This window comes from Simochromis diagramma, unplaced genomic scaffold, assembly GCF_900408965.1.
Source record: "Simochromis diagramma unplaced genomic scaffold, fSimDia1.1 OVJJ01000302.1, whole genome shotgun sequence".
NCBI lineage: Eukaryota > Metazoa > Chordata > Actinopteri > Cichliformes > Cichlidae > Simochromis > Simochromis diagramma.
Window position 1 is genome coordinate 9,637,974 of NW_024386792.1, and position 27,902 is coordinate 9,665,875.

General features: G+C 37.7%; 3 protein-coding genes across 6 annotated transcripts in view; 1 reads left to right on the forward strand and 2 right to left on the reverse strand.

Moving 5' to 3' along the window:
- The window catches only part of slit2 (slit homolog 2 (Drosophila)), a 102,461-nt gene extending 96,889 nt beyond the window's left edge, over positions 1–5,572 (forward strand). For 2 of the 3 annotated variants that reach the window (XM_040024285.1, XM_040024286.1), the window contains 5 exons: positions 314–444; positions 546–700; positions 991–1,345; positions 1,461–1,675; positions 3,766–5,572. In XM_040024285.1, coding sequence (XP_039880219.1) covers positions 314–444; positions 546–700; positions 991–1,345; positions 1,461–1,675; positions 3,766–4,022 — 1,113 coding nt within the window. In that variant the 3' untranslated portion in view covers positions 4,023–5,572. Of the gene's footprint in view, positions 1–313; positions 445–545; positions 701–990; positions 1,346–1,460; positions 1,676–1,878; positions 1,923–3,765 lie in introns of all 3 variants that reach the window. The other variant, XM_040024287.1, reaches the window with a different exon arrangement.
- A 546-nt stretch (positions 5,573–6,118) lies between these two features.
- Positions 6,119–12,309, reverse strand: LOC120728983 (intelectin-like). 2 transcript variants are annotated; one of them, XM_040024288.1, is made up of 9 exons: positions 12,172–12,309; positions 11,944–12,014; positions 10,558–10,644; positions 9,849–9,971; positions 9,488–9,735; positions 8,775–8,939; positions 7,916–8,033; positions 7,559–7,665; positions 6,119–7,488 (listed from the first exon to the last, which is right to left on the reverse strand). In XM_040024288.1, exons 3-9 carry the CDS (start codon positions 10,640–10,642, stop codon positions 7,342–7,344), a joined length of 993 nt encoding a protein of 330 aa, XP_039880222.1. In that variant the 5' UTR covers positions 10,643–10,644; positions 11,944–12,014; positions 12,172–12,309; the 3' UTR covers positions 6,119–7,341. The 2 variants fall into 2 exon arrangements, with proteins under 2 accessions (XP_039880222.1, XP_039880223.1); XM_040024289.1 differs by lacking the exon at positions 11,944–12,014 and having other exon boundaries at positions 12,242–12,287.
- A 9,278-nt stretch (positions 12,310–21,587) lies between these two features.
- Positions 21,588–26,226, reverse strand: LOC120728984 (intelectin-like). Its single transcript, XM_040024291.1, has 8 exons — positions 26,067–26,226; positions 25,883–25,969; positions 25,595–25,741; positions 25,252–25,499; positions 24,411–24,575; positions 23,625–23,742; positions 23,337–23,443; positions 21,588–22,944 (listed from the first exon to the last, which is right to left on the reverse strand). The coding sequence occupies exons 2-8, from the start codon at positions 25,965–25,967 to the stop codon at positions 22,801–22,803; spliced, it is 1,014 nt and encodes a 337-aa protein (XP_039880225.1). The 5' UTR covers positions 25,968–25,969; positions 26,067–26,226; the 3' UTR covers positions 21,588–22,800.
- Between the last annotated feature and the right edge of the window lie 1,676 nt (positions 26,227–27,902).

The window sequence follows — 27,902 nt, forward strand, 5'->3', positions numbered from 1 at the left end:
TTGGCCTGCTTTAACCCCAGAGTACAGAGTTATAAAAGATCTATAGATATTCTGTGCAGTGACTTGAAATAATAACTCCCCTTAAATATCTGAAACCTAAAGTTTGTTTTGAAAATGTAAGGAGTAAAAGCAGAGATATTTGTGCACACATATAGGAAGTAAAAGTGAAAAGTTTTCATAAAAATAAATACACAACTAAAGTACATATACCTGAAAATGACTTACTTGTTTTTTGTTGACAATTCTTACAGCAGGTGAAAAGAACTAAGTGCACTTGTAGGCCACTAACATGGAGATCCTGCTGTGTTTTCAGATTGCTACCGATGAGGACAGTGGCGTGTTGTTGTATAAAGGGGATAACGATCACATTGCCATGGAGCTGTACAGGGGACGCCTCAGGGTCAGCTACGACACTGGATCCTATCCTCCTTCTGCTATATACAGGTATACAGAAAGCCCGTTCCCTGGCTCCACGTTCACATGATGGATGACACAGATGTCTGAAGTGAATTTCTCCCTCGTGTCTCTCTCTCTCTCGCTCTCAGTGTGGAGACAGTGAATGATGGTAATTTCCATGCCGTGGAGTTAGTAGCATCAGATCAGACTCTGTCTCTGTCCATCGATGGCGGGCCGCCCAAATCCATCAACTCCCTCAACAAGCAGTCCACACTCAATATAGATTCTCCACTTTATGTGGGAGGTAAGGACTCAGCGCTATGTATATTCTTAATGGCTGTGTCTGTGTAAGGGTTGTAGAACAGATAGATATCGTGATACTTATACAAATTATACTTAATACAAATTATAGTATAAATACTTAGATTTAAACATTATGTACAGGTGGCCAGAGGCTAGGTGTGAAGCATCAAGTCATAAAAAGCTTTCACGTTGAGTTTGGGCCTGATTTTATTTCCATACACACAAAAATATAATTAAGATGATCTTTAATCATCTTAAATGAGGTGCTGAGATACTTCTGTCTTCATGCAGGGATGCCAGAGCGAGCCTCGGCTTCTGGCGGTCTGTCGGCTCTACAGCACAGCTCGGGTGGCCGTAACGGCACAAGCTTCCATGGCTGCCTCCGTAACCTCTACATCAACGGGAAGCTCCAGGATCTAGGAGCTGGGCTTGAAGCGGGGCTCCCAGGATCTGGAACCACCCAGAGTACCACCAGAAAGTGGTTGGGCAATGGGGTGGAGCCGGGCTGTCAGCCATGCCAGAGAGGGGCCTGCGTCCAAGGTGACTGCCACCCAACTGGACACCGCGGTTTCACTTGTACATGCCACGCAGGCTGGACGGGAACTTTGTGTGACCAGCAAGTTAGCAACCCCTGTGATGGCAACAAGTGAGTGTTTCTGTGCTTCGTCTAAAACCACAGCTAGTGCAATGGCTCTCAAAGAGAGACCACGATTTGTCTGTCCAGTTCTTTACGTTCTGTATTTCCCTCTTCCACCCTACAGGTGTATCCACGGTACCTGCATCCCAATCAACTCCTATTCCTACTCCTGCCGCTGCCAGCCTGGCTTTGCTGGTGTCCTCTGTGATGAGCAGGACCAGGATGCAGCTAACCCCTGCAGCCTGTCTCGCTGCAAACATGGCAAATGTAGAGTGTCAGGCCTGGGCAAGGCGTACTGCGAGTGTAACAGCGGATATACAGGAGAGGCGTGTGACAGAGGTAAGCGAAACACGGATGCCTGTTCGGTACACTACCTTAATTCTTCTAAAAATAACAATCTAATACTCCAGTGGGCTTCTTTTAACAAAGTCTGAGCTTCTCTGTTACTTGCTAACTCTCTTTCAAGTGTCTCAGCAGCGTGTGTCTCAAAGTGTTTAATCTCTCTGCACTGACGCTTCTAACCTGTCGCTTTTTCAACTCAGCATCTCCTGAGCCTCCTCTTAATCCCACACGAGGGGTTACTCAGGTGAGACCACCTGATCGCATGTTAACGTCAGCTTTTCTTTACTAATTTTCCCTCCTGCATGCAGCCCAGCAAACCTCTCATCAGTATACTTGCTGTCACCTCATGCAACATATAGCATGAAAAGTTCCAGCTTTTTATTTTTTTTCCCCACTCTAATGGAGCGCCGCAAACTCTGCAGAATAATAAAACCTTTTTTTAATACTAATTTTAGCATTAAAGGAATACATTTTTGCAAAGGTAACATGGCTTTATATTAGTGGAATTATATCCCAGGACTGGTAAATCAGAAAGAACCAAGTCTGTCTGTGTATCAAGGGCATTTCCTTTTCTGAGCTGGATACTACTTTTGTCAACTCATTTCACAGATTTATAAACAGCGTAAGATTCAGCTTAACAGCTCTTGACCAGTTGCCCTCACATCACATGTGTTGAAGGTGCCTAAGATGCTAGTGTTGAATCTCTGCAGTCTGTAAACAAACCAAGTCTGGGAGATGATGATACAATCATTTACATGCTGCAGAGAGCTTCTCCTCTTTGATTTCTCAAGTGCATTTAACACGATCCAACCGCTGCTGCTGTAGAGAAGCTACAGAACGTGTCAGTAAACACATCCACCATCTAATGGATTACTGACGACCTGACAGATGCAAGACTGAGGAGAGCTGTCTGCTGTGTTGATGAGCAGCACAGGAGCTCCACAGGAGAATTACACTGTAATTCTGTTTACCTACAAAAACATTAAGGTAGATACATTAGAACAAGAGTCTAACAAGTCATATTTTTTCAGGACTATACTATACAAGACAAAACTATACATATATAGCATGTGTAAAAGTACATACACATTACTTAAGGTATAATTATTTCTTCATTATTTCTTCATTTCCTTTTACCCCATTATTGTAGTGTTCCTACTTTTAAATATTTGTAAATAATTGCATTGTAATTTCAAATAAAATACACACATGGCAGGCCAGTTTTTCAGGCTGAGATATTCAGTGTGTGCAACAAATTGATGGACCATTTGAGGCGATTGAAGTGTACTTTGCTGCGGTCTGTTGGTGGAGCAACATCAGAGCTGGTGACACCAACAGACTGAATAAACTAATTAGGAAACCTGACTTGAAGCTGTGGTGGAGATGAGGTCACTGTCCATCATGGATAATCCTGACGAGCTCCGGCCCGAGCCGCTGCTTACTGGATGGCGGTGAAGAACAGACCAACTCAGCTCCACTGACACAAAACCAGATACAGAAAGTCTTTCATACCACATACTGGTACAATGTTACTACCAAATTCTTAAATATGAAACAAATAAAGTGTTTGATTGACAAAAATCAAGTTTTCACCTGTCGAGTTGTTAAAAAGGCTTCTAGAAAAAACTTTCTTTTACATCTGAATTTAGTTGAACCAACAGCAGACATCGACTTCTACTAAACTAACGCCATTGAACCAAATTAAACCCGAAAGTTTTATGAACAGTTCACTCAGCAGTTTATTTCTAGAAAGGGTTTTTCTTTATTCTTCATGTTAGTGCCATTTTTTCCTCTTCTTGTTGTCCTCTTTGTGTCATTGGTGTACTGACTTTTTGTGTTGCTGCTTTTACCATTAAGATTGCCTGTCATTTGAACACAATAGAGCACTCCTGTTTGAACATTTCATTCCCACAAAACTCTTTTTTTTTTAAAAAAAAATCCAAACAGTAGTCGTATCATTCCTAATATATTTCTTACTTTGTTGCCAAAGCCGGACAACCTTTTCCCATGATGTGCAGAATTAGTGGAGCTCTCAGTAAAAACTTTGGACACCTTGCAAATATTCTTTCTGTTCCTTGTGTCCGCAGAGGTGGCCTGCCGAGGGGAACGGGTCCGAGATGTCTACCAGAGACAGCAAGGCTACGCGGCGTGCCAAACCCAGGAGAAGGTCTCCCGTTTAGAGTGTCGAGGCAGCTGCCCGGGGGGAGCAGAAGGACAGGGCACCTGCTGCACCCCCCTTCGCAGCAAACGCAGGAAATACACGTTCCAGTGCACTGACGGGTCTTCTTTTGTCCAGGAAGTGGAGAAAGTTGTCAAGTGCGGCTGTACAAAGTGTTCTTCATAAAAAAAATAAAGAAAAAACAGAGACGACACCCTCAGCAGATTTTTCTGTTCTCCAGACATGTTCTGTGTTCCTGCTCGCCTTACTTGATCCCCCACCCCCTGTTGTCCAAGATCCCAATTCCCCGTGAGGAAACCATGCACAGTACCCCCCACCACCTTTTTTTAAACCCTTAAAAAACAAACAAAAAAAAGTTTCTTTTCTTGTCAGTGCTGGACTGATGATTGATGCTTCCTCGGTGGGGATGTCGAATTGTATTGTAAAGTACGAAAACAGACTTATTTTTTATTATGAAGTGGCGAAAAAGACAAAAAAAAACACACACACACACACACAGAAGTTGACTTTTTCCTTTTATCTACTTCTTTTTGTTGGTCATGATGACTCTAATGGTGTGCCACACTTGTCTCTTCCCTGGAGGACTGACGTGTCACTGACAGCTGACCACTTCCTGACCACAGACTTCCTGCTTCCTGTCCCCCAGTTGTGTGTTTTAGGAGTAACCTTAGTACCACAGACTCACCACTAGGAGGAGCTGCGTTAAGGCACTGGGAGAGGGCGAGCAGTGACAACCTTCACAAGAAATCACCACTGCAGTCTGCAGTCTCCCTTTTAACAGACCTCCTGAACCCTCTGAGACTGTGTGCATGATCCTACACACAGCTGTGCTCAATCATGTGCTATTTTCTACAGCTACTGAACAACACACACAAACACACATAAATACTCTCACCTATAGAGGTAAACCTATTACCTGTCAGGATAAACACACTTCAGTCCGTTTATTCTGCCCCCAGTCATGAATGACAAGTATTTATTGTATCATAAATACCTGTACTTATTCAGTAGATTCCCCATGTATCAATCTGATTCTTTTAATATATATTAATTTATACAGTATTTGTCCTTATTTTTGTATTAAAAAGACATAATCTGTCAAGATAGCTGAACTAACAAAATGGTGTCCTTTATTTTGGTTGAAGAGAAGTTGTTTTTTTCTTTTTTTTTTGGATCACTGAAACTATTGTGCTTGCCAGAGACCTTTAGTTACATTTTAATCTGCAAATGTGACGTGAAGACATTGTATATTTTTGTCGCGTTTCCTGGGAGTTTGTACTGTGCCATTACCAGAAGGTCTTTATATTAGAGTATAAATGTATAGATAATTTCCCTACCTATGTATTTCACACACAGATCTTGTGAGTAGCATTGACCCTAGAGGATGCTTAGGACTGTTTTTACCTTTTTAACAAATTTATGCTTAAAGAATACTGTGACTTTTTTCTAAATGAAACTACTTTGTTAGCCCCTTGGTCTCCGATGTTAACATGTTGCTGCTAAGTTTTTGTACCGTAGACTTGGATCCTGATCTGTATGTTATATAGAACTTCCTGCTCCTACTGTACGGGGGGCACCTTGTGTAACAGATAAATATGTCCCCCCCTCCACCACTACACATGTGCATTGTGCTTTATATTTCCCCGTCTCCATCCCCAGACTAATGTCAGTTCCCTGACTGATGTTTGTTTATTAAACACAATATTTACCTCACACTTCTCAGTTTTGCTTTTCTGTCACACTAAGATACACCGAGGAGAATGATTATTAAAGACTGGAGGGCAATAATGTGAAAAATAAACTCCCATTATTTTGAATTTTGTTTGCGTAGTGCAGAAAATCGAGACTACACCGGAAATCCTCACCTGTACCCCGTTTCATCCCCTTTCTTTAACTTGTTAGATATTTAATCATCTTAATTGTTTTTCATTTTCTTTTAGTGTTTCTGAGGAATTCAGAGCATACACATAACAATTAGAACAATTTTATTCTTGCTATATTTTACCAATACATGTTTTCCGAGTAGAGTATTCTTCCATAAGAGTTTTGTTTTGTTTTTCTTTTTAAGTTTCTAGCTCAGCTGACTCGTAGAGTGGCATACAGGAGGGGGGAATATAAATATATTTATTTATTTATTAAATAAATAAGATGTGCATTATTCCTAAAAAGAAAAAAATGAATACCTACATTTATATTCATCATTTCTGCTTGCAGTGCAGTCGTTAGCTGTCTTAACCAAAGGTTGTATCAGACCCATGGTCGTAAGAAGTCAGGTAAGTAAAATGGTGGAAATGTAAAAAAAGCAGTTACGTTTACCGCAAGCTCAGCATTCATTGTTAAATGTTACAGTTTTGTATTTTCAGCTCTGGTGTTACTGTTTAGAAAGGTTTGGATTCAGTTTAGGCTAGTTTCAGTGTTAGTTTTAGGGGGGGGGGTTGTTTTTCTTGCTTTTCTTCTTATTATTATATGAAGAGTGTTTGTCCAGCTAAAATTTGGAAAAGTTAAAACAGGTATTACAATAAAAACACAACACTTTGTGAGGCTGGGTATTTGCTCATTTAGTTATCTCATGTCTCATCAAACAAATGCATCATACTCGCTGTGTTGTCAAAAACTACAAGTAAGGACATTTACTGCAAATATTTGTATTTTGTTTTTATTTCAAAAAATCATTTCAATTAGTTTTCAAGTGTGGGTGTTGTTTGTTTGTTCATTTGTTTGTCTGTCTGTCTTTTAGGTTAAATAAAACCACACCTAGTCTTAGCTTTTAATATAGCTCTAGATCAGGTTAATAACATTCTAATCAAAGCAGGGTTTCCATGGAAACGCATTTCATCTTTACCACATTTCTTACTAAACCTTCAGTTAAAATTTGATGTTTAATTAATCAGACCTTTAGTTCCAAGAATCAGAGGACACACATCACACAAGGGAACAAATGTGCAAACTTTAGACCTCCAGCATCTGTTTGAAGTCCATGGCTATATCCAGCCAGCGTGGCCAGTTTGTCTTTCAGCTATAGGTGACCTCTAGACCACCTGAAGGTTTTTATGTCATGAGCTGTCAGTGGAAGCAATGGACACAACATTTAAAAAAAAACTCAGTTTCACTGGTTAGTCCTGAGTAATTTAGGTCTATGTGCTTGTCAATAATAATGAGGATGACTTACATGCAATTTTTTTTTCATAAAAATTGAAGGTTAGACCGTGACCATGAAAACTATTCGCAGTTCATCTTTCTTTTTCTCTGCTGACTAAAACAAACTGTCAAATTAATTCCAGTAAAAACAACTTTCCAAACAACAGTTCAGCAGTGCCATCTACGGTTTGTGTTGCTTAATTACAAATGATTCTTTCACTGTCAACTTCTGATTTGTTCTCCAATAAAAGAGAAATTTTATGATTGATGGCTGTACAAATAAACCTGATGTCACCTGATCTGGTTACAGCTGGGACTGACTATAGTCGAGGCTACGCAAACCCACTCAGCGGTAAAACAGTAACACAGCAGCCTCGGTCATCTCTTTGGAGGCGCTCCAGCCTTGCTCTTTGCCCAGTCTGTCGTAGTCAAACGATGGGAAGTCCCCACACTGCTCCTCAGGGTTGAAATATCCTCCTCCTCCTATACAATACTAAAAACAGGGTTTTTACACCATGTGTACTCACACAGTATAGGCAGATGTGTGACGACTGATTACTCACATGTTCAGTGTTGCAACCGACAGTCGGCTTGACACCAGAGCAGATAGCCATGGCCGCAGATTCCCAGTTTATTGCTCTGAAAGTGATGAAGCCTGGTTCAAACTCCCCTTTCATTCAAACAAAGAAACAAACAAACAAATTAAATAATTAAATAAACATTCATATGACAACTGGTTTAATTAATAGAGTACGTTCATAAATACTTAAAAACTCTGTTATTCATTTTGTGTTGCAAGTTTAAACAACTATTTTATGTGTAAAATATGTAAAAGACTCTTATTACACATTAATTGTCTAATTAATTGTCTTCTAATGATCCAAATTATCATTTTCAATCTGATTAAATGAGCTTCTTACTTCTTGGATTGGGTCCATACAACTTTTTGGTGGACTCCGCGTCTCCGTGGTCGTATATGATGTGAATAGCTGGCCCTCTGTCACTGCATGTTCCAACTTTGTATCTCACCGGATATTGCTGCAACAGTGTTGGGGGGGGGTTGTCATGAGTGTGTATGTATGGACACACGCTCACACAGAAACACACACATATATGTATAAAAGTAAAGAGTAAAGCCTCTGAAAATTGATCCAGTGGTTTATATTCTGCAGTAAAAAAAAAGTTTTCCAAGAACATTTTGAAGTGGATGGCAGGATCAGAATTTGGCATAAACAACATGAAGGCGTGGCTCCATCCTGTATCCTGTATCTTGTATCAACAATTAAGCCTGGTTGTGATGCAAAGGTGGTGTAATATTTTCTTGGCACACTTTGGCCACAAGGAATTGAGGCAGTTCAGAAGGCAAAGGGGATCCAAGTTGGTATCAACTAAGTATCTCTAATAAAGTGACCAGTGAGTCATCCTCCTGTTCAGTTGTGCTCTGGGGTCTCTCACTTCTCTTTCTTTTCTGGTTAGAACCAGTTTGCATTGTTCTTTGGAGGAAGTAGTAGACACGTATCTGTGATATTTTCAAAGTTCAGTTCACAGCCTTTATTTCTCGGGACAAGTATACCATTGATGCAGCAGACAACTAACGATCTTTTCACAGGAATTTTTGAAACTTTAAAACGTTCCAACGTTCCACCAACGTTCCACCTTGGGAAACGGCTGATTTACTACAGAATATAAACTACTGGATCAATTTTCAGAAGCTTTTCCTCTTGATCATTTATGTTTTTGAAATTTACAAATTAATAAATTCTTCAGAGCTTTAATTACCTTGAACAGCTGAAAGAGATTTCCTCCATACAATGTGAGGAACTGGTTTTCAGTGTGGTAGCGGAGGATGGCTGCAGCTGCTTGGTTCCAGTGCTCCAGCGGCAAGTTGTTGGGAATGTGCCACACAGACATGTCCTCAGCTGTTATATCATAGTAACCTGGATTCTGTGTGAGGGTACACACATAGTTATGACTCAAATGAACACTTCTGGCCCAGTTAACTTCTTTTGCATCATAAATTGCTCCATTTTGCTTTTCAAATATTTTGCTTTTCTTTTCAAATAGAATTTTTGTGACATCCCACGCCCACCTGCACCGAACCAATTCAGTGACATAAGCTGGAACTGTAGCTTATAACCAGCTAAAATATACTTTAATATCAAAAGTGTTTGACACTAAAGTGAATATTTTTTCCTATGGTAAATATTTTATCTATGATATTAATTAGTGTTTAATACTGTTATTTACATCATGGTTAAGATACACAATCAGACGATAAACCAAGGAATTTAATTGTTGCTTCTTCTTGTTGTATCCTGTGAGCATTTCTGTCTAAACAATTCATCTGGCAAGACACTGATGAGTTTCCAACAAACTAACCACAGCAGTGTGTTGCATTTTATGATCTCACAATCAGTTTTAAGTAAATTAAGTAAAGTGCTTCAGTTAATGTTACTTTCCAGCACTGTTTTTACCACCACGGCTGATTTTACCTTAAAGTCATCAGCAGTGGCGCTCTCTACTGTTCCAAAGGTGTTTCTGTTGGACCAGTTTCCATCTCCATCAGGCAGGTCAGCATTGTTGCCCTGCTGGCTGGACCAGCGATCGCCGGCTGTGCACCTTCCATAAATGCTGTTCTCATGGACGCTCGCCACCAGCGTCCATCCGCCCCCCGCAGTAGTCATATCACAGTAAGTCTGGTACAGCATGCCATTAGCTGTGGTGAGGTAGTACACCCCATCTGGAAACAAAGTATTAAGAAAACATAGTTTCATTTTAAGAGGGTAGAAATATCCTGAATGTTGCCCGTTAAATAATTATGACTTGTGATTTGTGTGATTGTATTGTCCTCACCTTCATATTCACCATATCGGTCCTTGATCTCTTTACAGCTTCTTGCACTATAAGTGAATCTGTTCCTGAGTTTCTTCAGCTGTTCAAAGTCTTCTGTCTCACGTGTGGTTTCTGTGCATTTTGCTGAAAACAAAGTCAAGAAAATGTAAGAAAGTACACATGTAAAGCAATCTGGAGATTTGCAGTTGTGTGAAAAATATAATAGAAAACAGTTTGGTCCTTTAAGTTAGGTTCATACTACTTCAGATAAACAACAACACATATTATAACATGTCTGCGTCGGAGTGTGGCTTGTGGCTCAGCTGCAGCGGAGGGGTGGAGCAGTGGGTTCAGGGTGTGGTGTCAGTTGAGGCTGACTCACGTACCTGACCTCCATCATCTGATCATGTCTCCCCTTTTGAGGATATTGCCGGGACCAGGGGACGAGCCGTGTGTGGTGCTGAGCCAAGAAGGCAACTGGAAAGCTGAGCAGTGAAAAGCGCACAACATCTTTTTTCCCACATGGAAAAAAGTGACATGGTGTAAGATGTTTTGAGTTGTTGTTCATCTGAGGTTGTATTTACCTCATTTTAAGACCTGCTAAGGATCGATTATTTTTATTATGTCCTGATAGGTGATAAGTGTCAGATGGTGTATTTTCTTGTCGCTACGTGTATGTGTGCTGTATCACTGAAAGCTAATAGAAATAGTTGAAACGTTTTCATATTACCTATTTGTGAAGAAGTAAAATCTGCAAAGGATACTTGTTCCAAAAACACCAGACTCACAAAAAGCAAATTTATGCGATGTAACATCTCTGTGGGTGAAAAAAATACATATTAGGTGCTTGATGATAAATGTTATCTGACACAACACATCAAAATATGGAAGCTTGTTTCCACCTCTGGGGGGGGGGGGGGGGAAGGCATCCATATGTCAAAATTTCAGGTTATTATCTCAAAGTCAGTATTATTTTTTTGAGTTTTGACAAATATGTAGAAATATTTGCTTTCTTTCCTGAACAGAAACATTTTTTTTACTGCTTGAATGTTTATGTTTAATTTCTAACATCTCAGAGAAGTCTAGTGTTCTCAAAACTGGGTGTAAAACATGAATTCAGCAGGAATTTGTCTGATAAATAAAAACATGATTTTTCATTTTTAACAAATTTGAGGCATTTTTTAAATATTTGTGTGTTCTTCTAGTTAACGATAGACGGTCTAATAAATTTATTACGCTCTGCATCTCAAAATCTGAACTCACTAGCTCAAATGTCTGAGAAAATAACTTGAATTTTCTGCTGAACTTAAGTCAAAACTTCAAGATAAATTATTTTTAAAATATTTCTGCATGGCAGCAAAAAAAGTGAAATGACTAAATGAACTAAATAAATAAAAGATTTTTTCAGCAGCCGTAACAAGCAGAATATTTAGTTAATTCATCTCCATCTCAAGAAACCTAAGTTTTAAAAAAAACAAATAGTAATAATGTGTGTGCTTGTTTTATTCACCTTTGTTTGTTTGAATAGGTCTTGAAGATTATGAAGCTCATTTCTTATGAAAGAAGAAAGGAAATTAATAATTCTTGGTCAAGAATAACTAATTTATTTTATTTTATTTTTGTTGTATTTTAGTGCTAGTTATTGTTTATGTTTTAGCTTCTTCGGTTCTTGTTATTCATGTCCTGCTTTATTTTCCTCTGGTCTTATGTGTAGTTTTACTTCCTCCCATGTCTGATATTTTTTATTGCCTGGGTCTAGTTTGGCCCATGTGTATCTGCTTGCACTGATTGGCCTTCGGTGTGAATATTTAGAGCCCTGTCTTTCCTGTTTCCATCACCAAAGTCTTTCCTCTTTTCGTCTATGCTGCCTCTTGTGTTCTTGGAATTTTTAGTTTTCCTCAGCTTGTGTCCTATTGTGGATTTTTTGGACTTGTGCAATTGAGCTGAATAAGTTCCTTTTTTTTTTTTGCTTGCTTGGACCTTGTTATATAAGCCTTGAATATATAAGCATAAAAACTGTGTTCAAATCAACTTCAATTCAAATCATGAAAATTTCAAGCGCCTCCAGTGATCATGAATAAAAAAAAGAAAGAAAATAAACTAAATGTTCTTTCACCATTATCACCAGGTACTATGGGTCGTGAAGTGGGGTACACTCCGGACAGACTGCCAATCTGACACAATAAACTACATGTATTTTTTTAAAACAGAAATTAGTTTAAAACCCGTGTTTTTTTCCCTGAAGAGATTTTACATGAAAATTCACAGCAGGACAATGAGGTTCAACGAGATTGATAGAGAATTGCTCTATATGTTTATAAAAGCAACAAAGAAAGATACTCACAGTCAGTGAAGCTGACAATGCTCTTAAAAAAACATTTTTCAGTGACTGACAATTAAATCCGAGTTGTTACCTGATTTAATTTCCAGATTGTTTCTCCACTATTTAAATTGTCTCATGAAGTCTGCAGTAGGAATAAGACTTATTCACATGACAGAAGAATATGAAGAGAAAGTTTGGCTCACATGACAGTAAGAGGAAAGTTTAAAATTAGGTCAAGAGGAAGTCGTTTTTGAGCATTGCTCAAACATGGTTTTTTCTACAGCTCCTGAACAACACACACACACACACACACACACACACACACACACACACACACACACACACACCCTCTCCTGTATTGTTAAACATTAATCTTTTTTGTATTAAAGACATATTTACAAGATAGTTTAACTAACACACTACACGTGTGCATCATGCTTTATATTTCCCCATCTCCATCCCCAGACTAGTGTCAGTTCCCTGACTGATGTTTGTTTATTAAACACAATATTTACCTCACACTTCTCAGCTTTGCCTTTCTGTCACACTAAGACACACCAAGGAGAATGATTATTAATTATATATAATTAATAATTATGTAATTATATATAATTATTATATATTGTATTTACTTTTCCTTAGCGTTTTCCTTACTTTACAACACTGTAAACCCAAAGAAGTTGGCAGAACCTAAAAAAAATGAAGGCAACCAACTGCCTCAAGATTTTTTTGAGTTGATGAACTTAAAAATTGAAGTTTATCATAATTCCCTAAATTTTAGTTACATTTGACGTGTACCTTTTGACTAAAATAAAAGTAAAGTATTTAATAGTTAAATTAAAGTTTTCATTCATGCCTTACATGAGAGGAAAGGAAGATTTATTTATATTGTCATTATGTTGCTAGAAGATAACAAAAATTACAGTGGTGCCCTTGGTAATAAAGAAAATACAAAAAAGATAAAATAAATAAAAATAAATAAATAAGATTGATAAAAAAAACAAAAAAACAATGTGTACAACAGAGTCACTTTTTCAGTTCTGCAAAACTAATATACATATACCACTGTTCTGGTTCTGTTATTTTTCAATATCTGCATGGTTAACACTCAATTTCAAAAAATGACTATCAGAAATGTCTTGTAGTTCAGGTATTGCAACAAAAAATAAAATAAGATACTGTGCTTTGATACACCGATCCAGACTCTTGAGTCTCTAAGTTGGGGAACACTTTACCAGCTTCCAGCCTACTGTACTCTGAATGAATACAGTTTTATTCAGGCCCTGGGTAGAGCGTGTTAGTAGCCTGGCCGCTGCATTTTGTATAGCTTGGAGGCGAGAAAGAGATAATTTGTCCAAGCTGGTAAACAGGGCATTACAATAATCTAAACATGATGACACAAATGCATGAACAATTTTTTCTAATTCATCTGAGGAAACCATATGTCGCAGTTTAGAAATGTTCCTTAAATGAAAGAAGCAGGAACGAGACAAAGACTTTACATGTGACTCTAGGCCCAGAGAAGAATCAAATATTACTCCAAGATTTTGAATATTTGACTTGGCAGAAGGACAGAAAGAGGCAAGAACCTGACTGATTTTAGAATGTAGTTCAGAAGGAGCTACAGTCATGGCCTCTGTTTTATTTTTGTTTAAAACAAGGTAATTGTTAGAAAGCCAATCAGAGATTTGAGTTAAACACTGGACTAGGGCGGACAGCCTATCCAGCTGGTGAGGCTTAAAGGACATATGCAGCTGAATGTCATCAGCATAGAAATGATAAGAAATGTCGCTAAAAGATTGAATAATGCCAGCTAAAGGAAGAATATAAAAATAGAATAATAATGGACCCAAAACTGAACCCTGTGGAACTCCACAGGTTAGGGGGGCAATGTTAGAGGTTAACCTGTCAGTCCTAACAGAAAAGGTCCTGTCTGATAAGTAGGTAGAAAACCAGTCTAAGGCAGATCCAGATATGCCAGCCAAAACCTTCAATCTGTTAAGTAGGATTTTATGGTCAATGGTATCAAAGGCTGCACTGCAGTCAAGGAAAATGATCACAGAACAATCCCCTGCATCAGAAGCCACTAATAAATCATTATAGACCCTTAAGAGAGTGGTCTCAGTAGAGTCAGTTTAAAGCCAGACTGAAAAGGGTCAGCAATCTGTAATCTGCATGGTAAGGACTTGAACTGATTTTTTTCCAGTAATTTTCTTAAAAATGGCAATTTTGAAATAGGCCGTTAATTACTAGTACTAGTACTTACGGCATTTTTAAAATAGGATGGGACACAGCCTTGCCTCAGTGAACTGTTGATGATGGATAGCGATGTGGGACCAATGCTGGTGAGAGTCCCAGACAGGACAGAGGGAGGTAATATATCTAAAGAGCATGGTGAGGATTTCATTTTACCTATCACTGTAATTAAATAATTGGAGAAAAGGAAGTAAATGACCCATGACACCGAAGGGTATCTTCATAAGGGGAGGCACTTGAGGAGATTTTGGATCTCAGGTCCATCACCTTATTTACAAAGTGGTGGAGAAAAGTATTACAGTCTTCATCAGAAAGTAATATAGCATGCTGAGTTGGAGGAGAAACAATACTGTTGATGGTAATTATAAATGCCATAAATGCCTTGGATTGTTGTGTTAAGTTAATGAAATGTGAACACACTGTCCTTACCTTCTCCTTCATCATATCTGTCCCTAAGCTCTTTACAGCTCCTTACAACATACATGGATCTGTTCCTCACTTTCACCAAGTGCTCAAAATTTGTCTTGGTGAAGTTCTGCGTCCTCTCAGCATACTCTCTTGTTTCTGTGATATTTACTAAAAATGAAAGCAATTTAAGAATATTCAAATTTTGACAGCAGGAAGGGAAAGTACACAAAGAATATATATTGTGTTCTATTACCTAAGACTAGTTCACACACTTTTGAATTACCTATTTGTGAAGAAGGAACCTCTGCAAAGGACACATGTTTCAATGACAGCAGACCCACAAAAAGCAAAAATATGTTGTGTAACATCTCTGAGAGGGGGAAAAATCATTTAAACAATCAAACTCAGTGTTATTTCACACAACCATTCATAAGTTGTAGTAATTATTGTTAAGATTAGAAAAACCTTTGAGAATATGCATGCATGTGTTTTTACTTCACTTGTGTTGTATTTCCTTCTTCGAAGAGATGTCTAACTAATAAATGAAACTGGTTTTGTGTACTGAAAAAGAAGTGGTGTGATGACCCTGAGTATGAGAAATGTTTATGAAGCTACACATATAAAGTTAGTGATTTGTTTTTATTGTTTCCTTGTTGGCAGAATGATTTGTGTTGAGTCATACACCAATAATAACTAGGGAAATAGGGCTTTGATGTGTTGTCTGTCAGTTTCACTAGGACTGAAACCATGGTAATCTTGCGTAGCGTATACATTTGTCATCAATATCATAAATGACATATATGAAAGTTTCCACATCCGAGTGATCAAGCACGCATCAAGACATGGAGAACCGTTCAGAGTCAGTTTGATGTCAATATAGTCAATTTTTGTTCCACATGTTTACACTGACTGGCTAACTATATTGCTCAGGTTGGAAAATCTTGCACAAAAAGAAATCTTCTGAAAGATATCGGTAATAATTTCTTGTTTTAGTGATATCAATGGTACAGGAGTTCAAAATGCATACAGTGTGAAATCTGATCTCAGTTCTTATTGAGGCTTTAATAAATGCTACATTACTAAAGAAATGTAAACTCTTTAATTTCTCTGCTCAAACATAGAATAATTCCCAGGAATTTTCACTCGTTTAGATTCATCTTTTGAATGTAAGGGGTATTCATAAACAAAAAAAACCACTTTTTTTTTTTTTTTATTATTAAATCTCCATTTATAACTATGAGGACACACGATCCCGTGACATCTGGTAACCATCCCTGCTGTTTGGTTTTCAAAAACTGTCGCAGTGTTGATGGATAACTATATTTTGTTGCAATTCACTGCAAAAATGAAACTAATACTAATTTTGTTAAGCTTTGATATAATGACACAATGGTTTAAAAATATTAAAAAAAATATTTTAGTGATCAAAAACTTATGCATGAATAAAAAGTCTGACAACAAACCTTGGTCTACTCAAAAGATTCTGAGCCAAAGTTTATCATAAATGTGGGCTCAGTCAAGTGAAGCCAAAGGGAAAACCTGTCAAATGTTTTAGCTCAGATTTGGATCACTATAACGTTGCAATTAATGCAGAATTGTCAGTTCTAAACTGCAGTTTATTGCAATTAAAATTTAGCTAAATGTAGAAGAAGCTACTTTCCACTGCTCCCCTCTTATACACAAGAAGTCGCCACAGCGGGTAGCACCACATGTTTGATGTGGCAGGTGGGTGGGTTTCAAGCCCTTCCTGTCCAAACCCCAAAAGAGGGCTGGTATCTCCTCCGTAATTTTCTTAAATCAAAAATGTGCTAATTAAACAATGTCTTTCAATAAAGAGATACAAAAAGTAAATCCACACCAGGATAGTAAGTATGAATAAAAACTAGATCCTCATTGACTCTAATGTTTGTCTGATAGCACCAAATAAACATGGACAGTAAAGAACTACTTCTTATCAATCTTAGCTAATGATTATTATTGTGCTATTACTAGTAAGTAAACCCAAAGTGTTACAACAGGAAAACTGCAATTTGTATGCCTACCATGTAAATTCGATTGTGTGTCGAAAAAGATCAAGTTTGCAGTTGGAATGAGACTTCTGTTCACATAACAGAGAGTTTTGGTCACACGACGTCAAGACCAAAGTCTGACTTGAAAACTAGGCCAAGAGGTTGTTTGTGTTTATGAATCATCACTATATTCAATAACTGAATCTAACTTTTACTGGTATTGAACTTTGGACTGTTTTTGACAGGATACTGTCCTAAAAGGGTATGGTTGCATAGATTTATGTTTTTACAATTTGGACCAGGATATCTCCTTCAGCATTAAGAAACAACACGTTAGAGGCCTGCCTTTATTCGTTTGTGCAATATTGCTAAAAGTAGAAACTTCCTGTCTTAAGGTGAAGCTGAAAACTAATTCATGCATTTGTCACTTCAAGGATGCGCACACAGCAGTACTGACAGGGACTGGAGAGAGAGAGCATATGTCCCTTATTAATTTATCTTAAGTGGCTGCCTGTTAAATCCAGTATTGAATTTAAGTCCTCCACAAAATCTTTAATAATAAGAACCTGTCATATTTTAAAGGCTTCAAAGTACCATTCACCCCAACAGAGTGCTTCGCTTTTAGAGGGCAGGTTTATTTGTGGTTTCCACACTGTAAAAGAAAAATATTGTTAATTTCACAAAAGAAAAAAAAGTCAACTGCGTTTGCCAGAATAATTCTGTTAAAAAACAACAACAACAAAACAGTAAATTGTAAATAAGAGTACTGAGCAAGCTGTAAATCTTACAGTTAAAGGTCTTTTCTGTTGGATTAGCATGACCTGTTATTAAACATTTTTTTTCCCTGTGCGATTTATACAAAGTTGTTACTTATTGTACACTGAAACCCATTCAGTTTCACAGAAAAACACAAAATAAACAATATATGTGTTGTATAAGCCTTGTTATAAAACTCTCATTTCACTGAATGTTTTGGAAGGTCTGCTCATAATATTCCAATACAGTTTTTTTTTTTCTCATATAAGTGTTTTTCAATATTAATGCTTTACAGTGAAAGTACCATCTAAATATTTCAATATCATTTTTCTAAAAATGTTTTCATTGTAATTTGAGTTACACCTCTAACCACCCTCTAATGCTTGCAAGATTTTACACATCAGAACATAGTAAAAATAATGTGTTCCTTTAAAGTAGGTAAATACAACTTCACATAATTTACTGGCTTTTACCTTTACTGTTTCAAAAAGGGTTAAAAAGGTAATGTTCACAATATGGACTTTTTGAATGTGGATATTTTAATAAAGCAATTTAGCAGGACCAATCCAAAAGCTGGATCAAATACTAATAATTACATAATCATCGCTGAAATTATTATTATGATATTGTTATTATTCTGATATTAATCTTCCTGATTCTTAATGCTGATCTTGAGAGGAGGATGGGTGCATCCAGGCCGGAAGATGCACTTATCTTTGTTCCATGTTGATAGAATCCAATAGGAAAAGGTACAATTTTTCCCAAATCCTGTGTGACTGAAATCCTGCCCAGCAAAAATGAGTAGAGAGATAAAACTCAAAAATTATAATTCCAATTTATAAATCCAGTGTTTAATCCCAAATGCTTCTAAGACCCCTCTTTTATACATATTTGGCCACGTGCATTGCACTGTCCTTATAATTTATAACTGCAATCATTGTGTTAAAAGAGGCAAGCTACTTAAATCCTGATTTCTTGTTTTGTTTTTCCCCTCTTTATTTATAAAGTTTTGCACATGTAATTTGACATATCAGGCCCAACCAGCAAGTACCAACCGATATAGAGACATATATCAAAACATATTAGGCATTAAAATTCGGATGATAACAATAAAACAGAAAAAAGAAAGGGGAAAAAAGGAAAAAAGGAAGAAAAACAAAAAAAAACAACCCACGCACAGAAAACAACAACAACAACAAAAAACAAACAAATAAAAAAAATAATTTAAGAAATCAACTCCCTCCCAGAACCATAACAAAGGGGAACCCCATGGTACAAAAGTTTAGTCTGTTGTAAGTGTTTTCAATGAGTTAAAGTAAATGATAAAAGGCTGCCACTCATTTCCTCTGAGTCTAAATTTTATTTTCTCCATTTTTAAAAAGAACATAACATCTTCCAGCCAACGTGATCGGGCTGGAGGGTGAGGAGCTTTCCAAGACAGCAAAATTTGACGCCGTGCCAGCAGTGAGGTGAAAGCGATAATATCCAGTTGCTTACGACTAAGGTGATTTCTTGTTTTTGATGATTTCTATTTCAAACTTTATTTACAATGTTAGAGTCTATACCTGCAAATCACACATCTGATTGTCTTTATCTGTTGTTTTTTCTCATGCTCTAAGTCAAACTTTATTATAAAAGTTTGCCAAAAAACCCTTCAAGACCACAATACACTCTTATAACAGTATTTTGCACCTGTATGCATTAAGTTAAATTGAAATTAGGAATTAATCGTAGCTACTTAAAATTACACACACGCACATGCACACACACACGCCCACTCAACCATATAGTTAAACACACTATCTGCCTGGATAAACACACTTCAGTCTGTTTATTCACTGAAAAAAAGGGATTGGCCATCTCTTGGATTTATGTAAGCATCTTGCGTGTATTTAACACAATTGCCTCATGCTTTAAAGTGAAGTGTAACTATATAGTGTAGAAACTACATGATATACAGAGAGGGTAGATTCAATTGTTCATATCATGTTCGAGTGAAGTAAGTCAATAATATAGCAATGTTAAATCTCGTGACACTGCACAGGATTTCAGTCTCACGTGCTTTGGATCGTGGTTTGAGGAAGGCATCCATCTCAGTCAAGTCAAGCAGCCGCCTCTACTTTCTTCGGTATACCGAAAAAAATAAATTGGGTAGTTGTTACCTTAAAAAAAAGTCTACCTTGCAATTTGAACACAAAAATTTCATGTTTCTATCTTGACTGGAATTAAATCATGTAGGATCTGTATGAAATTCAACAACTTAATTTGTTCTTGTTGAGATGACATGATACAATCTAGTAAGAGTGGTTAGTTGCTGGAATCATGAAATTCACAAGATCACACGAGATTTCAAACTGCAGGAAAATCACTGCAGTTAGAAGAAGCAGACAACTACACACACACCACGTGTATGCTATCGCTGTTCAGTGTTGTTTAACCTGTCAAGGACAAAAATGTACAGAAAATTCAGCATCAAGCCTTGAAATCATAGCTTTTCTACTTTTGTTAAGACTGGATTGGTGGCATGGTGGTTTGTGCTGTTACCTCAGAGCAAGAAGCTCCTGGGTTCAAATCCACAATCTGGCTAGTTTGCAGTGGTTTCTCTCTGGGTATTCTGGTTTCCTCCCACAGTTAAAACCTGACTGTTATTCGAGTTAGGTTGAATGTGAGTGCAAATGGTTGTTTGTCTCTATGTGATAGACTGGTGAGCTGTCCAGGGTGAACCCTAACTCTTAACCTATCACTTTGGGGTTATGCCACAGCCCCCCTGCAACCCAGAAAAAGATAAGAGGATAGTAGTCATTTTAAATCCATGCAATTTTTAGGTTAACCAGACTCTAGACTTTGTTGAACATTATGTAATATGAAGACAACATGTAGTATTGGGGTAAAAGTTATTGAATAGTGTTGAAGTAAAATGACAAAGTTGTGAAGGATTAAAATATTCCAAGAGCTCAACTTACTTCATCTAAACATGTTTCAATTGCGTTTTATCAACACAAAATGCACAGGTTTATTGAATATGAATAAGTTGTGTTGATTTAACTCAGTTGTTTAAGTTTCTGCCAAAGCAAAACAGTTGTGTGCAACTGTTGTGTCTACTATTGAATTAAGTAAATCCAACATGGTCAAAGGAGCTTGCAAAGAAAAGTGTCTGGACTTCTTTAAGTTACTTGAAGATGTTTCACCTCTCATCCGAGAAGCTTCTTCAGTTCTAAGGTCAAATGGTGGAGAGTCCCAGATATAAACCTAGTGGGAGTATCCCCCCCACAGGGGGACAAAAGGACCCCCTGATGATCCTCTAATCGCCTGAGCCAAGGTGTGAAACTGGGTGTGGGTCCCAATCAGCCAGAGTTTCAGGTGAGTTCATTGTGAAACCTGGCCCCACCTTATCATGCGAATTCCTGAGATCAGATGGCCCAGGATGTGAGTGGGCGTTAAGGCGTCTGGGACGGGATCTCAAAACTGGATTACAGATGGCAGACAGTTGGTGCCGTAAACCACCGCCTCTGTTCAAAGATGGTCGCTCACAGTGGACATAGATGGCTTCTTTCACTCCTCTTTCAAACCATCTGTCCTCTCTGTCCAAAATGTGAACATTGGCATCCTCAAAAGAGTGTCCTTTGTCCTTAAGATGCAGATGGACTGCTGAGTCTTGTCCTGTGGAGGTGGCTCTTCTGTGTTGTGCCATGCGCTTGTGAAGTGGCTGTTTGGTCTCTCCAATGTAGAGGTCTGGGCATTCCTCGCTGCACTGTACAGCATACACCACATTGTTAAGTCTGTGTTTTGGCGTTTTGTCTTTCGGGTGAACCAGTTTTTGTCTGAGCGTGTTGCTGGGTCTGAAATGCACCGGGATGTCATGCTTGGAGAAAACTCTCCTGAGTTTTTCTGATACACCGGCTACTGAAGAAGCTTCTCGGATGAGAGGTGAAACGTCTTCAAGTAACTTAAAGAAGTCCAGACGCTTTTCTTTGCAAGCTCCTTAGACTACGATGACCTGGATGACTGAGAACCTTCACAGACATAAATCCAACATGGCCTTTTTTTCAGTGTTCTGCCTCCAGTCATGAATGACAAGTATTTATTGAATCATAAATAGCTGTAGTTGTTCAGTGCATTCCCCATGTATCAATCTAATCCTTTACCTCTTTTCATCCCTTATCTCTTACTTGTTAAATATTTGATCTTCTTAATTGCCTTTAAGTTTCTCTTTATTGTTTCTGAGGAATTCAGAGCATGCAGATAAAAATAAAATTTGTTCTTGCTTTATTTATCTGATACAGTTGGAAAAATCCCATAAAAAACCTTAAACAATAAATTAATGAACTGTTTAAACTATTCCATGTAGCATATCCCTTTTTATCATAGGAAGGCCTTTCATATTTCAGGAGCTCTTTAATTGCTCTTTTACAACAGCATAGCTGTGGTGAACTGACCTGTCTGCAGTTCAGATCAAACATTTTGTTTCAAACAAAAAAATATGAGAAAATAGGTGCGAGACTGTTAAGCAGCAGAAGCCCATATCAGACGAGTATGAGACAACATTTTTGCACCAGCTGGTCTCCTCAGTTTCCAGATGTTTGTAGACTTTTGTGAGGGAATGTTACACAATGATAAAAACTACCCCATCCCAACTTCTCTGAGACATGTTGCTGCCATCAAATTCAAAGTGAGCTAATATTTTTCTAAAATACATTTTCTCAGTTTAAAAAGTTGATACGTTTTCTATTGTGAATAAAATATAAAATCATGAGATTTTCAAAACATTGCACTTTTTGAACATTATACACAGCACCCCAGGTTTTTTTTTACCTGTGCTGTATTTCTAACATTTGTATGAAAATTCATAGCCAAACTGTCCATTGTGTCCAATCAACTTCAAAGTTAACTTGAAGGTCTAGCAGCCGGGTGTCTTGTCCATAGATTAAATGGTCAAATTCATATTTATCTTTACCTACGTGTGGTGATTGAGTAATAATAATTTCTCAAAATGATTTAAAATAATGTTTTATTTGAATAGACAGTTCATAGTACCATCTGCTGGTGGGTGGTTCAATTTCAAATCATTCTTTTAATTATCTCTTAATTTCCATTTGGTTTCTGATATACAGAAACCATGTGGTTAATAAACATTGTACAAATGAACCTGATTTTACCTGATCTGGTTACAGCTGGACTGCTGAACAGACTTTAGTCAGAGCCTACATGTACACAAATCCTCTCAGCGGTAAAACAGTAAGACAGCAGCCTCGGTCATCTCTCTGGAGGCGCTCCAGCCTTGCTCCCTGCCCAGTCTGTCGTAGTCAAATGATGGGAAGTCCCCACACTGGTCAGGGTGGAAATATCCTCCTCCTCCTATACAGTACTGCAAACACACACACACACACACACACACACACACACACACACACACACACACACACACACACACACACACACACACACACACACACACACACACACACACACAAATATTGTCAGTACACTGGATATACTTTGATATACAAGGTACCATCCCTACATGCTGCATTGGTGGCTGCCCACTGCTTCACTGGGTGAATGGGTTAAATGCAGAGGAGTAAGATTAGAGAGTAGATGAAACTTTATTAATCCCTCGGGTGGGTTCCTCTGATAAATTCAGTAATTTCCCTATGAGGACTAACACATACACATTATTAAGCATTATTATTATTAAACATTTATACCATTTGTTGTGATGGCTCATTGCCTGCAGATGTGAGATGACTGATTACTCACATGTTCAGTGTTGTAACCAACAGTTGGCTTGACACCAGAGCAGATAGCCATGGTGGCACGTTCATTGTTTATTGCTCTGAATGTGATGAAGCCTGGTTCAAATTCGTCTTTCAAACAAGAAACATAAAAATATCATTAACTTTGGGATGCAATCTGCACTTAAAAACATTTTACTTAACCTTTTATTAGTATAGATGATAATCCATGTGTATCCTATTCATCAATAATGGTATACACACACACACACACACACACATAGATAGATAGATGGAGTTTTTATTTTCTTACTTCTTGAACTGGGTCCATACAACATTCTGGTGGACTCCTTATCCCCGTGGTCGTATACGATGGGAATAGCTGGCCCTCTGTGACCGTATGACCCAACATTGTATCTCACTGGATATTGCTGAAAAGATGAGACAGTCTTATCATGTGTAGATCTGCAGGTTTGTTTGTGTAGTTAACAACATTTTTAACCACTGTTTTATTTTATACTAAAAAAGTCTCAGCTCTAACTGGTTAGAAATGGCTCAGTGCTGGAGTTATTTACATATCTGTAAGTAGTTTCTGACTGAAAAGCAAACAAATGTAATGCTTTTGAAAATACTTAGCTGTGTGAACATGAATTCTGGCTTCTGTGGAACAGCTACAGGCAAAACGAGAAGACCACAGAGACAACAAAAAAAGTGTCCGAAGGGAGTGAAGGAGTGCAGCATCTCTTTTTCGGCCAGATATCTTCTTACCATTTATTTAAATGTAACACTTTTAATTTAATTGAACAGGACATTTTGACAGAAAGACGTCATAAGTGCAATATTCTTTCTTTGTGTGAGTCTTCAAGTGTTACAGAAAGAGAAAGAAATGCAAACAAAAACACTTATTTTTCAGTTTCCTTTTCCCATGCACAGACCCCCCAAAGAAAGAGATCAATGGCAACAGTCATTTGTACAAAGTATCACCCATGCAGTAGTACCACCTTGTTAATGACAGACAGTAGCTGCCAGGTAATTGATACCTAGCAGTTTGTGATCTTTTACCCTGGTTATAAGTTCGGTTTTTGGGCAACTAAATTACCTTGAAGAGCTGAAAGAGATTTCCTCCATACAGTCTGAGGAAGCGGTTTTCAGTGTGGTAGCGGAGGACGGCTGCAGCTTCCATGTTCCAGAATTCCAGCGGGAAGTTGTTGGGAATGTGCCACACAGACATGTCCTCAGCTGTTATATCGTAGTAACCTGGATTCTGGGAACGTGCACACATTACTGCTGTGACTTTAAATAAGACTTTTGCCACACTTATGCAATACTTATTTTGCAACAAATAGGTACATATTCTCATTTCACTCAACCTTTGAAATCATGAAAGAGAACTTACTTTAAAAGTAAGTTTTGAAAAAGTAAAAGACAATTCCTAAATACAGAGACTCATAACAGAGACAGTAGAACAGGCAGTAACAGCAAGATGAGACAGAGAGAGGAACAGACATGGAAAATGAGAAAAAAGAAATCAAAGCAGAAATTCTAGGACTCAACAAGGGCTCTAAACTCTTTATTATGTTCTACCTATTTACCCTCAGGTACAGCTGGTTGCAGGTAATTGTAGCTAGCTAGCTTTAGATAGTAGAGTACAGTAACGGTGCACAAATCAAAGGTAAGTTTTACTGACTCTTTATCTTCTTTACATCTAGTTTCTGGTAAATCCAGTAGAAACAGAACTAAATGGATGTATTTTATTATCTTACTATGGCTTTTTATATGTAATGCTGATGTGAAATATTATTACAATCAGTTAAATGCAGTGGAATAAAATATGAGTTAAAAAGAAGTAGAAAGTAATAAATGGAATTACTTAACCAACCTCCAAAAAAAGTAAAGTAGTGTTAATGTCTCTTTCCACCACTGGTGATTTGTTATTTTACCTTAAAGTCATCAGCAGTGGCGCTCTCTACTGTTCCAAAGGTGTTTCTGTTGGACCAGTTCCCATCTCCATCTGGCAGGTCAGCATTGTTGCCCTGCTGGCTGGACCAGCGATCACCCACAGTGCACCTTCCATAAACGCTGTTCTCATGGACGCTCGCCACCAGCGTCCATCCGCCTCCAGCTGTGGTCATGTCACAGTAAGTCTGGTACAGCATGCCATTACCTGTTGTCAGGTAGTATACTCCATCTGGAAATGTTATAGCATTAAGATAACATAATTCAGTCTTAAGAGGACATAAATGCCTTGGACTGTTATGTTACATTTATGAATCTTGTCCTTACCTTCTCGTTCATCATATCTGTCCCTGAGGTCTTTACAGCTCCTTGCAACACGAATAGATCTGTTCCTCACTTTCTCCAAGTGCTCAAAAGTTGTCCTGGTAAAGTTCTGCATCCTCTCAGCATACTCTCTTGTTTCTGTGATATTTACTAAAAATTAAAGCAAGTTTAAAAAAAAATACATTTTGACAGCAGGAAGGAAAAGTACACAAAGTGCATGGCTATAAGCATATATATGTGTTGTATCAGGCTGTAAGGCTAATAGACATAGTTCACACATTTTTGAATTACCTATTTGTGAAGAAGGAACCTCTGCAAAGGACACATGTTCCAATGACAGCAGACCCACAAAAAGCAAAAATATGTTGTGTAACATCTCTGAGAGGGGAAAAAAAACAACACAATTTAAACAATCAAACTGCTCAATGTTCTCTCACACCTTTCAGAATATGAGTATGCATGTGTGTGTTTTTACTTTAGCTGTGTTTCTTCTTGAAGGAGCTGTCTTGGTAATAATGAAGCTGTTTTCTGGTACTGAAAAAGAAGTGATTTGTAAAATATTTCCATATCTCCCTTTTTCTTCTATATATTCCAGGTTTTTGATCAAGAAAAACAAACAAGTCAAATGACTACAAACCAGGTATGAATCTTATCTGTAGACAAACACAGCACTGATGTGTCTATCAGCAAGATTTCACAATAAAATGCTGACCTGAACTTTATCATAAATGTGTGAGAGGAGTAAGGACAGAAAGAGAACCTATTACATTTTTGTACAGATTTGGATTAATTTAAAAATGAAAGTGAGGATAAGCAGTTATAAACTGCTTATCAATACTCTGTATAAATAAAAATATTTTCAAGATTTTAAAAACTAGTACACCCGAAGTTTTAAACCAAAAAAAAATTGCTGTTTGTATCCCTACCATGTAGATCCTGTCCTGGGTCGAAATAAGGAAGTTGGAATAAGGCTTTTATTCACGTAACAGAAGAATATATAGAGCTGTTACACCTGTCACGTGACATTAAGAGCAAAGTTTAAATTCATAAGTGGGTCAAGTTATTGTTTAGCAGTGTTCATAAATCATCTCTGCAGTCATTAAATTCCTTTTTACTGATACTGGATGTTGTACTGACCTCGACTGTCCTGAAATGTTAAAGTTATTGACTGTGGAAAAGTTCCTGTTGTTTCACTTTTCCATTTTGTTTAATTATAATAAAATGATTTGTAATCCTCCTAAAGTCCACATTTAAGTGTTTATCCTTAGCTCAAACTCTTTAACATAAATTAGTGGGTGTAATATCTGACATCAGCCACTAGATGCCGGCGTTCTCGTGCCTGTATCAGGTTCATTTTCTGACCAGGACAGACAAAAACTCTGCTGCTTCCCTCCGGGTGCGTCTCATCGTGGTCTATTCTTAGAGGTTAGAGGGACACTGTGAGAGTGGGCTGGAAGGTTTTCTGACACCTCGCACTAATAATTCAACTGCCTCACACAACAGAACGAATGAAAACTGGCAGGAAAGATGCACCGACACAGCTGCACCGGCCACTTGTGGCCGTCTGTTGGAACCGTTTCTTCTTATTAATAAAGCATTGTGTGTCCTCTTCTTGCACTTCCCCAATTGTTTTCTCTCCCCCTCCAAGTGTTTTTTTCAACCCTGGAGCTATTTCTGGCTCTTGTCCCATGTACAAATGTAAATCAAAACTGTTACATAAACGCACGTCTGAATTATTTACTTTGAACGGCCTTTGAACGGACACTGGCATTGGCAAAGGTTATTTTTCTTTTAGTTTCTCTGAATGATTGTTTAATCAAAGTAATTTTAAACCTTAGTAAGCCTGCAATGTTTCATTTTAACTAAAAATGTTGTTTTACAACAATAAGATTTAGTTCTGGTTCTGCATTCATTTTTTTTTATTCTGTATCTATTTTCAGTGCAGATCAAATTCTGGCAAACACACAGCTTTGACTCGGTTTAGTGGAATACTGCAGACTATCTCTACCTTTACTTTTTTTTAACTTTCTTTTTTATCTGGCTTAATTCTCTCGTGTTCTTTGACTTGAATGCATGCTCTTGTATAAGAGTTATGTAGATGTAATTATAAACCAGGACAAAATCTAAATTTTTAAAAATGTGTTCTCTATAAATCTATAATAATGCTGAAAGCAGGGACTTCTCTCCCCCCAAAGACTTTTAGGATTATTGCAGCAAACAGTGTGAGAACTTTATGATCTGATTTCCCAAAGGACCAAAGGGGGATTATAGGGTCTGTCAGATAGAGAGACTTTACAAACCACAGTGGAGA